Raw genomic sequence first — 16073 nt, forward strand, 5'->3', positions numbered from 1 at the left:
AGTCAATGTCTTAAACTACACTTTCAAAAATAATACGGCTCTTTAATTACGTAAAAATGCATTATATTTAGAAAATAGCATTTAAAATTGATTAAAGTATTGTTTTTTTAATTATATTTATAACTTTTGTATATATTTGGGAATAGTCAGTTTGTGGTCCAAAAGAAGATTGAAACCGCCTGACGTGTCCTCACTTGAATTTGACATTTTACGGCATGCGTGATTGGTGTCGGCGAAAAGAATTACCGTTTTAAAAAATGAATGGTAATTTTTGTGTAAAAACCGCAAGTGTTCATTTTTTACTTTTGTTAACATTTTTCGTAAGGGAGATATTTTCATCGGAAGTTCCTAGACCAAGGGGAGTGTCACTTTCTCGTGCCTCTTTATATCCGCCAGATACAGACTTTATTTGCTTTGATGGAAGTAAAACTATTCCGTTTATAAGAATAAATGACGATTATTGCGACTGTTTAGATGCTAGCGATGAACCGGGGACATCTGCTTGTCCGAACGGATTATTCCACTGTACAAATGCTGGTCATAGGCCCTTAAATATACCTTCAAATAGGGTTAATGATGGAATTTGTGATTGCTGTGATGGTAGTGATGAATATGCGACCGAAACTTCGTGCCAGAATAATTGTATCGAATTAGGAAGAAGTGCAAGGGAAGCTGCTCAAAAAAATGCTGACTTAATCAAAGCAGGAAAACAGATAAGGGCCGAAATGGGACAAAAAGGTAATCATAATATGTTAATAGATTAGTTATTGTGTATAAAATTAAAGATTTAAATAAATACATTGTCAAGTATTATTAAAGTATAATACATATATAGGTATTCATAAAAAATTGGTGTTACCAATACTAAATATAAAGAATATGGTTTCAGTTTTTATTTTTTGAAGGTGTTCAATTGAAACAAGAAAAAAAAATGAAACTCGCAGATCTTAAAAAGAACAGAGACGAGGCGGAAAAATTAAAATTAGAAAAGGAAGCTTTAAAAAAAGAAATTGAAAGTTTGGAAAATAAAGCTTTGGAGTATTATAGGAAACTTGAAGATGAAGCTAAAATTATGAAAGAAGAAGAGGAATCTGCCCCTCAGAGAGCCGAAGCCGTAGAAACTTTCAATAAGTTTGATTCAAATCAAGATGGATGGCTAGAAATTTCTGAAGTAAAAGTTAGCACATCATTTGATCAAGATGGTAATGGTGAAGGTAATATTTGTAATTATATTGGGGTGAATTTATACACAATTTTTCTCACTTACTTATTTTATTCAAACACACTAGAAACCATAAACTAAGCAATAAACTGTTCTCTATTTATAATAATTATCCACTAATACTTAACTATTCACTAACTTATGTAATTTATTTGAATTCATCAGTTGCTTTTTACTATTTTGCTCTGTTCACTAGGACTTTCAATTATTTCCTTGCTGATATACTAGCTTCTATTTATACAATAATTTCTCGATAATTCGGTTCTAGAAAGTAAACAAAAAAATAAAAAGACTTTTCTAGCCCTTGCGTGGACGATTGCGACATATTCAGAAGGTTGGGGATTGTGAGGAACAAATTTGAATTGATAATTTTCATCACCTTTCTTTGTTTTAGAACTTGTTAATTGACTAAAAACTTATAATTTCATTATATTTTTTTTGTTCATTCCAAAGTTTACACAAATTAAAAAAATACAAATCAATTTTGATTGTTCAAATAAGGGTAAAAAAATTAACATATATGGAAACAAAATTGTAAACAAATTGCAGAGGATGAAACTTAGGCATTCAATTTTACAAGGCATTCCTAACAGCCAACCCTAATATGCTCCATACACAACTAACTTTTACAAATTTTGCAAAAATTATCTGTTGCAATTTCTCTTTTTGCCTGGAAGGGGATCTGGAGCATCTTCTTCAGCAATACCAGCTGAATACTAGCTGAAGCTATCTTCTGTTATCAACATTAATATTATCATCTCAGTGCAAAGAGGAAACAAGAAGAACATTTCTTCCTGTTTTAGGAATATATGTTTTCATTGAATGCAAATAATGAAGAGTACATTTGCCCTTTAATGTAAATTAGGGGTAGGTTTACTGAACGCTCAAACGTTGGCACACATCTTACAAACTTGGGTATGTTAATGCCAATTATTTTTACTAATGGATTTTACCATTTCATGAATCTTTATAGTCTTAAAGATACTATAAGTATGAGAGTTTAACTAAGAATTATGTAAGAATTTGTGGATTTTTGTTTTGACATGAATTGGTAGACTACACCCATGGAATGGAGGGCTAGAAATTGATTTTATGAAAACAAATCGCCTCTATAAAAAACAATATGAAAGGTTTCCGCTTTATTTCCAAGAATTTTGTACCTTTTGTGAATAATCAAACAGCACCGGCTTCACGGTCTATGTTGGGTACAAGTTCATAATAATAATATGTTCAAAACTATTGAAATTTTATTATGTCTATAATCAAGCTTAATTTTGATTATTGTTATAGTCTCTGATGAAGAAGCAAAATTTTACCTAAATTTTCAAGAATCTGTAGATTTAGATACATTTGTCAAAACATGTTGGAAAACTCTCAGGCCAGTTATCTTCAGAGAAGGTGCTGAAAAAACTCCAGAGAAAAAAGATGAAAATGAAAATTTAGAAGAAGAAGATGAAATGCAAGATGATCAAGAACTCGAAGAAGAAAGTGAAGGTAATAAAAATATTTCCTATTCTTCAATACACAATCTATGGTAAAATTCCTGCAGCATAGTGACACTGGTTTCAGATATTGCAGACTATTTTTTTACTTGAAGATATGTGTTTCAAAAACAATAATAAAAAATCCCCATTTTAGGTACAAAAGTTTGAACTCCAGAAAATAAAAAATGAGAAAATCAGAAAAAATAAGCATGATTATAACTATGCGCGTAATGCCCACAGAGATATTAATCTGTGGTAATTGCCATTGCTGATACAATAACCAGTTGCGATACTCTCCTTCCCTTCCTGGGAAGGGCCCCATGGGGAAGGGGAAAGTTATTTGATTAAATCAAAAATAAGTCTTTGTAGCCTTTATTTTCTCATGTGCTTAATGTTCAATAATATTGTTTTTCTGTTTGGATAAGTAATTTCTTGTCATTTTTGAACTAATTATTTCAGATCATGATTATGAAGATGAAGAACAAGAATCACAAGAACCAGATCAAGCAACTGAGGCACTACCAACCATCAAATATGATGATGAAACTCAACAGCTTGTAGAAAGAGCAACAGCTGCCAGAAATGAATATGAAGAAGCTAGGAAATTAGTAAATGATATAGACAGGGAAATTAAAAAGATTGAAGAATACCTTGGAAAAGATTTTGGAACAGATGAGGAGTTTGCTGCTTTAGAAGGACAATGTTTTGATTATGAAGATCACGAGTACATTTATAAACTTTGTCCGTTTGACAAAACTACTCAGCAGCCCAAGTCAGGAGGCTCTAATGTTAGATTAGGTTTCTGGGGACATTGGTCGGGTGCTGAACATAATAAATATGAACAAATGACTTTTGAAAGTGGTCAAAGTTGTTGGAACGGACCTAAGAGGACCACAGTAGTTAGAGTTACCTGTGGAAGTGACAACAAAGTTCTTAGTGTATCTGAACCTAATAGGTGTGAATACTTTTTTGAGTTTGTTACACCTGCAGCTTGTCATGAGGCTCCTGTTGTAGAAAATGAAGATTTACATGATGAGTTGTGAGAAAAAATTAAATATTCTGTATAAAGATTTGAAATATGTTACTGGAATTTCACCATTCCTGATATTTCATTGTGATTATGTAGGTAATGGTAAAGTGAAATAGTTTTTTTTGGTGTATGTAATAATTTTATTTCAGCTACCACTCATTTTTCATTGAAATGTTAAATTTGTACTACAGATTAAGGTACCCAATTATAATTTATTATTGTACAAAAGATTTGAGACCTAAATGTAAAATTTTTGTCCAAAGTTTATAAGACTTTTATATATAATAATGCACGTTAACAGCATATTAGTTGAATTTTTGTTATAAAGTGTAAATTACCATTTAATAAAATATATTTATAAATATATTGACTGATTGTATTTTATTCACAATCCCTATATTCTTCTTAACATGTTCGCTACCGAAAGGAAGTTTATAGTTGACAATAAACATAAATTGGTATCATGTTGTTATTTATTATAGAGTCAATAATCATCATCTTATCAAGACGCGTAATCAGAGGCCCCCGAGGGGCTGTACCAGCAAATCGATTATAGCCGATATGCAAAGGGCACAATCTAAGAATCTGCGAGCAATTGTTGATGCTTCCTGGTAAGTTTCAAAGCACATGATAAGTACAATAGAGAAGATGAATGCATTATCAAAGGCTGAAATCATACGTTAATCTCATACTCCAACCATTGATGCAAGGAAGAGACAACGGAAGACAAACTGGCCAACAAACCTAAAGTGAGGTGTGAATTATAAATTTTCATTGTTACCAAATAAACATTAAAAAATCCCATGTGGTTTTATCCGATTCACTGGCTCATAGTGAAGTACATTTGCGTCAATTCCTGACTGCATTATATCATTTATTTTAATAATGGTTATAGAGCTCACAACAAAGAAAGATCTCAGTAAATCAAATGACAAACTAACCATAAAATCCAAGATTTTTGGAATATGATAAAACTAGTAGAAATATATAAATAGCACTCTTGAAATTTTATTGTCAGTTTGCAGGTAGTAAATTAAATTGTTAAACGAACTTTATATACCTGTCAATGCTGCGTTATTTGAAACTGTAGTTGACAAGATGAAGGTGTTATGAGAAGTAAGTGATACTATTTTTTCCTATTCATACTGTATTAAACACCCTGTGTATATTAACGATGTATAAATCAAATTCTGCTTCTTCACCAAGATGGAAATATGGTAGTATGGGTGTTCAGTGGAAGAGAAATTATTTTAATAATATGGCAATTAAATGAACATATTATATATTTTAAGATTTTTATAAATCAATTGATTTTTAAGTATTATTGATATTTTTCAAAATGTATTATTTATTAATAAAAATACTAAACCGATTCTGTGAAACTAGGTTTCTATTTTTAATGTTCAACTGATTGTTTTACAAAGTTTTTGTCGGTTAGCTGCTGATAAAATATAATCTTGCATAATAATTGTATATCTTGAAAAACTTATTAGGTAGTAGAAAACTACAGATAAAGATTCTAATCCTTTGACTACCATAAAACGTATTCAAAAGGTTTTTTAATGAATAGGTGAAATCACAAAAGATCCAATGATTCTTCTTCTATTTATTTAGTTATTTCAGAACAAATCATAAATCAGATAAATGATACAATCAGTATTTTGAAGAATGTATTTGAAATTTTAGTAAATACGTATATGTACATATATAATTTTAAGGACGTAATCTGACTGTATTAACTAAGTTTGTTTGAAATTCCATGTGTGATTATTAATTTTCTTGAAACAAATAGTAATTGAAGAAGACTTCAACCACAAAATATACCTAACCTAACCTAAGGTATGTTTTGTGACTTCAACTGTTTGACGTGTCATTAAATTTGACATTTTTCAGCATGCGTGATTGATGTTGGCAGAAAGAAGTACCGGTTAAAAATGAATTGTAGTATTTGTAAAAACACAGCGTTTGCTAAAATTTTTATTGTGATATTTTTCGTGAGTGAAATACTCTCATCGGAAGTTCCTAGACCAAGGGGAGTATCTCTTTCTCGTGCCTCTTTATATCCTCCAGACAAAGACTTCACTTGCTTTGATGAAAGTAAAACTATACCGTTTACCAGAATAAATGATGATTATTGTGACTGTTTAGATGGTAGCGATGAACCGGGGACATCTGCTTGTCCAAACGGTTTATTTCACTGTACAAATGCTGGACATAGGCCATTAAATATACCTTCAAATAGGGTAAATGATGGAATTTGTGATTGCTGTGATGGTACTGATGAATATTCGACCAAAAGTTCGTGCCAGAATAATTGTATCGAATTAGGAAGAAGTGCAAGAGAAGCAGCTCAAAGAAAAGCTGAATTAATCAAAGCAGGAAAACAGATAAGAGCAGAAATGGTACAAAAGGGTAAACATTTATATTGTGTCAAGTAGAGTAATTATATTTTCTTGAATTTACATTTAATAATTATATATATCACTTGTTCTGAAAAGACGTTTTATCTATAATCATTTAAATAACAAGTTACTCCTTGTTACAATATGTTTACAAAGATATGAAATGAAATTTTCTAAGAATTTAAATTTATAATCAGTGGTGAAAATAAGTTGATAAAGTTTGTTTTCTTCACTTTAAATTGTTTTAGGTATCCAATTAAAACAAGAAAAACAAATTAAACTAACAGAACTTGGAAAGAACATGGAAGAAGCTGAAAAATTGAAAATAGAAAAAGAAGCTTTAAAAAAGGAAATTGAAAGTTTGGAAGATAAAGCTTTGGAATATTATAGGAAACTTGAAGATGAAGCTAAACTTAAGAAAGAAGAAGAGGAAGCTGCAGCACAGAGAGCTGAAGCCATAGAAACTTTTAATAAGTTTGATTCAAATCAGGACGGCTGGTTGGAAATTTCTGAAGTGAAAGTAAGGACTTCCTTTGATAGAGATGGAAATGGAGAAGGTAACATTTGTGACAAATTTGAATACATGCTAAGTTGAAAACTCAGCTAAAGTTTAAACATTGTTTTAGTATCTGATGAGGAAGCCAAATTTTACCTAAACTTTCAAGAATCTGTAGATTTGGATACATTTGTCAAAACTTGTTGGAAAACTCTCAGGCCGGTTGTTTTTAGAGAAGGTACTGAAAAAATTCCGGAGAAAAAGGATGAACAAGAAAATTCAGAAGTAGACGACATGCAAGATGAGGATCAAGAAATTGAAGAAGATGGTGAAGGTAATAAAAACCTTTATTTTTAATACACATATATTGAAATTATAAGATATATTATTTCAGGTCATGAGTATGATGATGAAGAACAAGAATCCCAAGAACCAGAACAGACTGAGGCACCACCAACAATCATATATGATGAAGAAACTCAACAACTTGTAGAAAAAGCAACAGCTGCCAGAAATGAGTATCAAGAAGCCAGCAAAATAGTAAATGAAATAGAAAGGGAAATTAAAGATATCGAAGAATATCTTGGAAAAGATTTTGGAACAGAAGAGGAGTTTGCTTCTTTAGAAGGGCAATGTTTTGATTATGAAGATCACGAGTATATTTATAAATTATGTCCATTCGATAAAACTATCCAGCAACCCAAGTCTGGAGCTTCTGATGTTAGATTAGGTGTTTGGGGATATTGGTCAGGTTCTAAACTTAACAAATATGAGAAAATGACTTTTGAGGGTGGTCAGAGTTGTTGGAATGGACCTCAGAGGACCACAGTTGTTACCGTTAACTGTGGAAGTGAAAACAAAGTTCTTAGTGTATCTGAGCCTAACAGGTGTGAATACTTTTTTGAGTTTGTCACACCTGCAGCTTGTTACGAGGCTCCTGTTGTAGAAAATGAAGATTTACATGATGAGTTGTGAGGAAAATTTGGTATAATGGGTTGATATCTATTTTCATTATTCTTGATATTGTCTGTAATATTTTCCTTCACAATTTATTTTATATGTTCAGTATTGTATACAAAAGTGAAATATTTTAATTTAGTTTGTGCGACCTATGTTATAATTTTAATTTAATTTCAAATTTTTATTCAACTCTAATTTTGTACAATGTGTCCAATTATAGTTTGTTATTATTGTCCCAATGAAAATTTCTAGTTTAGTTCTTATTTGGTGAGGATATTGACCTGATTCAAGACTTTTTTCCAATATTTACAAGACTTTATATCAATATAAGTTTAGAGACTAATAGTCAAATTTTTGTTAAAAGGTGTAAAATTATCATTAAATAAAATGTATGTTTATAAATAAATATACATTTTTATTTACAATCCTCAACTTCTCCTCCTAATTCTTCACTTCTAAGATTGTAATAAATAAAACACCATATTGACACTTATTATTTTATTGATTGAGTACATCATTTAAATAATTCATTTTGGTTTTCTAGATACAAAACTTCCCCTATACTATACTATTATTGGTACCAGCATGAATAATTTATTTGTTAACTGTTTTTATGAGATATTATTCCCACATCTTTGCAGTGGTGGTGATATTTTATGTCCAGACAGGACCACATCCTGAGCTGCAGGGTCAGCATTTGAAAAAACAACATTCTGGGTTTTTTCTGTATTAAACTCAATCATATTGCTTCCAACCAACCCCAGAATGTGTTCAAGATCAGAATTGATGGTGGTGATTTGTTGCTGACTAGGATTTGGGTGTTAGCAGAGTTTATTGGGGCGATTTATTTGAACGACGATACTAGTGTGCTATCGTGGGCGAAGCTATAGATCGGGTTTGCAGTTTTGTTCATGTACTGGATAAAGAGATGTGACAAGATGCATTTCTAGAAAACATCAGCGTTGACTTCAACCTTTCCTGAGGTGTCCATAGTGACCTAGATTGGTCAGTCTTTGAAAAAGCTACTATGCTAGTCAATAAGTGAGGGTGACAAGCCATACAATCTTAATTTATTTCAAAGGTTGGCGTGCCAGAGCCTATCAAAAGACTTCTAGTGCGATTGCTTTGGATTCCCCATATTTCTCTATAGCTTCAGTCCATATGTTGGTGAAATAGTCCAGAAGATCCCCAGTTAATATATGTTTACAGAAGCCGAATTGATACTTTACCACTTAAAAATTCTAAAACTGACTTATTTCCTCTTGGTAAGGTTCTAAGATATCTGTGTCTTTCATTTAGTATTTACATTTCTCCAGTACTCAAGTGACCTATTGAATTTTTTTAATGTAATAGTTTCGCATTAGGTCACTTTTATTCTCAATATGCCATATCGTTTTTATCTGTTCAAATGTGTAGCGTTCAAGGCAACTTTATGCATTATGTAGCAAACGTTTACAATTTTTAATGTCAATTGGCTTTCCAAGTAACAATTTTGATAGGTGTCACTATCTGTTTCAATAATTGACACATCTTTGAGGAATCAGGATGTACCTCAACGCACAGTTTGAACTGATGTCATTTATGTTCTTGTGATAGTTGTCACATCTTTGGGGGATAAAGATCATGCTACTTTTTTTACTGAAAACTACTGTCTATATGCTTTACTATGATCTGTTGCCTTTGTTGCTTGAAAACCTGACAACACCCATGTTATTGTCCGCAAAATAGTTTTCCATTTTTTTCAGTGCAATTTAGAAAACAAATAAACTTTATCATTATCTTCTATTTTTTGTACTAATAAATGATGATAAAAGTATTTTAAATTTTTTATTTATTTCAGATTATATGGTTTTTTAAAACAATTAAATGGTAATAAAATAATAAAAATCACAAACTTATATACATAAATCAATTTGTTGACAAACTTTATGTTTACAATATGTTTTGATGATATAGAATACTCAAAATGTTCCTAAACCTCTATCAACAAACTTCCATACTCTAGACATTTACAACTCATCGTGTCTGTTATTCTTCATTATATAATCATGTAAATCGTCTAAACTTCTAGAACCAGTGTATTCAGACATTTTCTCTCCGTCTTTATACAAGAATAAACTTGGGAACCCCTCAACTTCTTCATCGTTGCACAACTGTTTGTTAACATCTAAAGTACAATCAATTTTGAGAATTTTAACGGAAGGATTATTAACGAACTTTTCTCTAAGATTATCCCAAGTAGGAGATAACCGTTTGCAATGTCCACACCAAGGGGCATAAAATTTTACAAAAGCAATTCCTGATTGGATGCTAGATTTGAAATCATCATTAGTGATTTCGCCAGATGGAAGCTGGGATTCAGTAGCTTCTGATGCCTGTTGTTTATCATGTTGTTCGGTACCCAGCATTTTATTAACATATTGTTTAAGTTCATGGTGACTTCTTTCACCTTGGTATTTGTCGATCTGAAAAAGAAATTTTTTCTGAATATAGATATTGGTTTCATGAAAGGATTAATAGATACAATATACACAATGATCTATTTTAAATAAGTGAGAAACACTTTAAAAAGAGATTAACAGAATTAACTAAAGAAGTTTTGAGTTGCTGACAGAAGCAAGGATAAATTATTATGATCTTAATTTCCTTTACACAATACAAATGAAAAATAATTTCAAATTATTATAAAACAACTGCATGTTGTTGTGTTATGGACAGAATCAACAGCTTCACATGCTCTTCATTGACTTTAGGCAAGCATACGACACAGTTTGTAGATCAAGGTTCTATGAAGCAATCCTAAAGATAAGCAAGGTAATGATAGATGGTTTAATAATAGAACAAGCTTTCAATGTAGATAGAGGATTAAGACTAGGTGATCCAATCTCGTCATTATTAAAAATATTAGAAACCATTATGAGGAAAAGTCATATTAATACTACTGGAACTATTTAACAATAGAAACACCAATGTATTGTTAATGCAAACGATATAGCACTTTATCTAGATAAATATAAATACACAAGGTTATAGCTAGGTTAGAAGTGAAAGCAAAGGAACATAGAGTACATAAAAATGAGCAAAAAATGAAATATATGGCAATGGAATGGAAGTAACAAAAACCAACAAGAAATTTTTTAATAATAGTGGATAATAGAAAAAAAATCCTGTTTTGAAGAGGTAACCCAATTTGAATATTTGGGGGATAACAATAACACGGAAATTCTAGTGGAGAAAAAATAATTTCATTCCAAAAAATAAATTGTATAGTTTGTTTTTCTCTAAATACTTGAAGTATGTAGTCATATTGATGAAAATATTTGGTATAAACGAAGAAATTGTAATTCTCATTTTAAGAAACAAATTTTTCATCATTTTCTATTATTGGTTGCATTACAATATTTATCTTCTTTCCTCACACTAAAGCTATTTGGCTTGCTCTCTTTCCTCCTTTCATTTGGTATCCATTTCAGTGTAATTTTTTTCCTTTATATAGTTATAAGGATATCCGTTATTTCCCAAACTGGATTTTGTTCTGCAAACGCCCCTCAAAGTTTTAGGTTATGACCTAAAAAAATATCAGAACCAAACCAGCGCTTAATATTCAAATTAACCCGTGCCTAAATCAGGATACATTTCCTATTTAAATAACATAAGTTTTTTGCACTTTTTACAGTTAATTTTTTCCCACTGAAACAAATGTAGTTAAAAATAATTGAACAGCTATTTCTTCTAGGAAATTTATGTATTTATTTTATCACTTATCTGTGTGTATTTAGTTTGATATAAATAAAAATTATGGTGGAAATTTAAAAAAGTGATGAATTTAACAATGAATACAACTTTATCATTGAATAACTTTTAAACCATACAATCTATCAAAAAAGCATTCAAATCTTTTTTGTAGAACGTTAACTTCCCTAAAAGAAATAGTTGTTCAAGTATTTTTAGCTAAATTTGTTTCAGTGGAAAAATAAATTACAAAAATTCCATGTTATTTAAATGGGAAATGTATTATGATTAGGCATTGGTTAATGTGAATATTAAGGGCTGATTTGGGTCTGATATTTTTTTAGGTCATAATCTAAAAATTTGAGGGGCGTTTATAGAACAAAATCAAATTTGGGAAATAACGGACAGCCTAATAATTATATCATTTCAGACTTTATTACTCTAAGTATATTTTCAACTTGTGTCTATTTATCAATTTATCATCTACTTTATAATAGTTTTCATATTTAAAAAAACTTTTGTTTGTGTTCAAAAAAGTTGCAATTAATAAAAGGATTGTTATTAGAAACTTAAAAAGCTAATGAATTATTATCAGCCCTAAAATAATGAATATTTTGATGCCATTAAAACAAAAAACAATGTTTTCCTTGACTACCATTGAAAAGAACAAAATCACAGATTTAATTATTTGTTCATACTCACTTTTGCCCCATTTTCAATCCATAATAATGTGGGATATCCTTTCACTTCAAAATTATTACATATTGATCTATATTGAGTACAGTCTACTTTTCCAATGGTGATATCCTTTTCAAATTCAAGTGATTTAGCTAGTTGTTCCCAAGTGGGAGCCAATTTCTGAAAACAAGTAACAAAAGCTATAAATGGTAAAATACTACATTACTTATTTATTTGACAAATTAAAAGTTCATTTATTTATAATTGTAAAAGATCTAATTAAAAAATAATTTTTTTGCTCAGTAATTGTTCCTAAATTATAAATAGTCATAATCATATAGAACATATAAACAATTTTTAATGGTATTTATTTAAAAATAATCATCAGACAATATATTTCAAATGAATTTCACTCTAAAATGCTTCAATTTTTTCAATAACTACACTTTGTACCTTGATCGGTCCCATGGAAAAACAGTACCAAGAACGAATATAAATTTTAATAGAAATATATTTTTATAATTTGTTTTTTATTTTTTGATGTGTGGTAATCTTAGCGAACAGTGACAAAATAACTCCAAAAATTTTCAATGGCCGCGAAATTTATGAAGCACAAAGCTCAAGGTCAAATAATTCCGTAATATAAGAACTTACTTTATATTGAATTAATTGATTTATAATTATATAGAAGTTATAATAATTACCTAATAAAATGTGATTAAATTTTGGTTGCTTAAACATATTGAAGTTGCAACTTGTATAAGCAAAAGCTTACCTAATTAGAATTGAGAAAAAGTTAACATTTAAAGAACATTATGGCAATTTGGCACACCAAAATAAGGGTTGTAGTAAATAGGGAAACATTGATTGTTTTAGTCGACATACTAATAAGAGCAATTTACAAATTTGATGTCACCCAAAGCAAGTACTGACTCTTGCTCAACAGCTGCAGTAAAAATCGTCACTCAGAATGTTCAAAGAAAGAAAGAAAGAATTAACAAGGAAAAAGCACCCTCAAAAAATGATCAAATTAGGACAAAATACCGTAAAAGCTTTAACAAAAAATTTTCTTAAAACCAAGCTATAAAAGCAAACGAGGTAAAAGCACCATATAAAAAATAAACAGAAATGACATCAAATGGTATTGAAAAATGTCTCCTGTTGAATATATAGAGGAACTATTTCACTCAGGAGATAATCCCGTCCAATAGCCAAATAACCATTAGAGCTCTAAGCTCCAATGTCATAAAATCCAAACTGGTTTGGAATGTCTGGATAAGCTAAATGAGCTAGACAAGAAGAATAAAGTTACCCTTCAATGGATTCTGGAGCACAGTGGATTGGAGGGAAACAAAACCATTGACAGACAAGCCTTTCATAGGAGCTGAACCCTTTTGTGTCAACTACAGATCAATAGATAGAGTACTGGAAAAGAAGGTAGATGGGAATATAACCAGTAACTGACAATCTACAGGGGCCGAGGCATGAAACAATAACCAGAGAAGTTCTGCTAAATGTATCAACCTAGCAACGTATGAATATCAACAGGAGTCCTTTCGCCTCAATGGACACCTGAGGATGCTAGACTTAGCTATCTAAGCTTTCTCTAGAAAAAAATCATTTTCTTATAAAATATTCTGTAAATAGATAATATGAACTTTATTATGTATATACACTATTTGCATACCAATTTCTGATAACATCAAATTGCAGTACAAAATAATAACAACTAGATTACTCTTTAAAAAGAATTTTTCTAAAAAATGTTTTTTAAACTGATGTTTTTTAATGAATACAGTAAGTTTTTTATATTAATTATAATAAAACAATATATATTAGCAAACAATAGGATTGGAACAATTAAAATAAATAAAAAACTTGTTAATACATTTTTATCTGCAAATACACATTTGTTTATATTTCTATGCAGTGCAGACATTGTTTTGGAATTAATTTTTAATGATTGTACCTTAAACAAATAAATATGCTTACATATAATTCAGAGTACAAACTTTATTTTAGGATTATTTTTAAATAATTTTTTATGGATTTTTGTTTCAAATAAATATGAGAATTACCTGACAATGTCCACACCAAGGAGCATAAAATTTAATAAAATGTTTCCCAGTTTCAACATGTTTGTTGAAAGTATCTTCAGTAAGTTCAATTAAACCACCTACTGCCTGAGGTTCTTTAATTGTGGATTCCTCTGCATCAGATTCGTCGCCCTAAAAAACACATGTAAACATACTCTGAAAAATTTACAAATTCACTACAAAGTCTAAATACTTATTCATCCAAAATAATATAGAATCAAAAATGCATTCAAAGAGAAAAACCTACAAAGACTCTAGCCGGAAGTACATACCTATTTTATGTTCAAAGACTTTTTGTACATATAAGATAATGGTGAAGCAGAACAGCTTGCCCACAAGGAATTAATTTGTTAATTCAAGTCAGTTGAGTACAATGTATTTTTTTTGTAAAAGTACTATTTTTTTGTGATTAAAATTACCAATTATTGTGTATGAATTCAAATTCTAATACAAATTGAGTAATTTCCTTAGACAATTTAGAAATCTTACTATTAGGAGGTATAATTTTAGGATCTTTGAGTATAAATCTTACTTGGATAGTAATTATATGAAACTGTTTATTATTTCTCAAAAACAATCTTTGAAAATTTTGAAAAATTCTCAGTATTTTGATTTACTATGTTTTATTGAAGAGTTAAAAACAAATTGTGATGGAAACATTGGATAGATAGAGAAGGCTACCCCATTTGTATTTATGCTTGAGTCTTAAACACTTATTTTTCTCTCTCTTATTTTTAAATAAATTTTTAATTGATATAAATTAACAATATAATTTTACCTAAAACATAATAGCTTGTCAGAGAAAGATAGTATGTATAGTAAGTTAAAAAAAATTATATGGTAAAATTACTAATTAAATTTTCTATTACTGCTTAGTAAATTTTATAAAACGTTTTGTGATTTTCTTAATCTAAATTGTATGTGGTTAGGTTAGTTTAAAAGTTGTTTTGTATTAAAACTTCCAAAACATTTTTGATTGACTGACATGTACAACTAATTCTTGTTACTTACATTTCTTGAATATAATGTAATAGAGTATTGAACAAATTTAAACAATTAATACCTAGAAATAGCTGCACGAACTACATATATGAATGTATTATATGGAATTCCTATTTGTTTGAATTTTGACAAATAAATTATCTTTTCAGTATTTACAAGTACCTCTCTTAGTTGTTCATTTATGAAATTTGTTATTGAAGGCAAATCTCTTGTACCCTTAAACCGTACTCCTTCAGAATCCCCTACTTTATAAAATTTAAGAGTAGGATAACCAGTAATATCTTGTTCAGAACAAACTTCATTATCAGTTGTACAGTCAACTTTGGCAATTTTGATGTTGTTAGTCTCATCCTCATTTAACATTTCAGCTAATTGTTCCCATTTTGGAGCAAATTTCTGGCAATGTCCACACCTATCACGAAAAATTACATGATTCAAAAGATTTTCGAAGAAAGTAAGGTTAAGTTGAGATAATTCAATAAAATTGATGTTAAACTATTTATTGGTGGTAAATATAAATGAAACTTCACTTACCAGGGAGCGTAGAACATTACAAAGTGGTTTTTCTTCCCGACTTCTTGGGAAAAATTTTCAGTAGTATATTTTACGGAATACAAATCTTCATGTGCTACACTTATTACTACTAGTGAAAATATTGATATTACAATTGGAAGACGCATGTTTAAAAATATACGATATGAATTAAATAATTATACTAATAAAGACAACTGTCTAAAGAAAATCTAGCCCGGCGAATTTTATCAACACAACTACAATGAAAATGAATTTATACTATTAGCTTATCTACTGTTTGACAGTGACAGATCTTATCTTGGGTGCATTCCACTAAGCACTCACGGCGCTCACGTTCCCCTTAGTCCAGAGCATTATAATCGTAATCACAAGTAGAATTGATTTTCGAGGCATTTTGAGCGTTGAGATAAATATTAACGAATGGCATAACAGAAAAA

General features: G+C 29.9%; 3 protein-coding genes across 3 annotated transcripts; 2 read left to right on the forward strand and 1 right to left on the reverse strand.

Moving 5' to 3' along the window:
* Positions 1 to 149: 149 nt before the first annotated feature.
* LOC130899573 (glucosidase 2 subunit beta-like) lies at positions 150 to 4100 on the forward strand. The gene is made up of 4 exons (XM_057809603.1): positions 150 to 738; positions 906 to 1214; positions 2513 to 2716; positions 3166 to 4100. The coding sequence occupies exons 1-4, from the start codon at positions 258 to 260 to the stop codon at positions 3747 to 3749; spliced, it is 1578 nt and encodes a 525-aa protein (XP_057665586.1). The 5' UTR covers positions 150 to 257; the 3' UTR covers positions 3750 to 4100.
* A 741-nt stretch (positions 4101 to 4841) lies between these two features.
* LOC130899574 (glucosidase 2 subunit beta-like) lies at positions 4842 to 8000 on the forward strand. The gene is made up of 5 exons (XM_057809604.1): positions 4842 to 4852; positions 5630 to 6148; positions 6387 to 6695; positions 6765 to 6968; positions 7029 to 8000. Exons 1-5 carry the CDS (start codon positions 4846 to 4848, stop codon positions 7607 to 7609), a joined length of 1620 nt encoding a protein of 539 aa, XP_057665587.1. The 5' UTR covers positions 4842 to 4845; the 3' UTR covers positions 7610 to 8000.
* Positions 8001 to 8077: 77 nt separating this feature from the next.
* Positions 8078 to 15932, reverse strand: LOC130899575 (thioredoxin domain-containing protein 5 homolog). The gene is made up of 5 exons (XM_057809605.1): positions 15637 to 15932; positions 15265 to 15514; positions 14083 to 14232; positions 12029 to 12184; positions 8078 to 10059 (listed from the first exon to the last, which is right to left on the reverse strand). The coding sequence occupies exons 1-5, from the start codon at positions 15780 to 15782 to the stop codon at positions 9604 to 9606; spliced, it is 1158 nt and encodes a 385-aa protein (XP_057665588.1). The 5' UTR covers positions 15783 to 15932; the 3' UTR covers positions 8078 to 9603.
* Positions 15933 to 16073: the final 141 nt, after the last annotated feature.

The sequence above is a fragment of the Diorhabda carinulata genome, chromosome 11, assembly GCF_026250575.1.
Source record: "Diorhabda carinulata isolate Delta chromosome 11, icDioCari1.1, whole genome shotgun sequence".
In the NCBI taxonomy this organism is placed as follows: Eukaryota; Metazoa; Arthropoda; class Insecta; order Coleoptera; family Chrysomelidae; genus Diorhabda; species Diorhabda carinulata.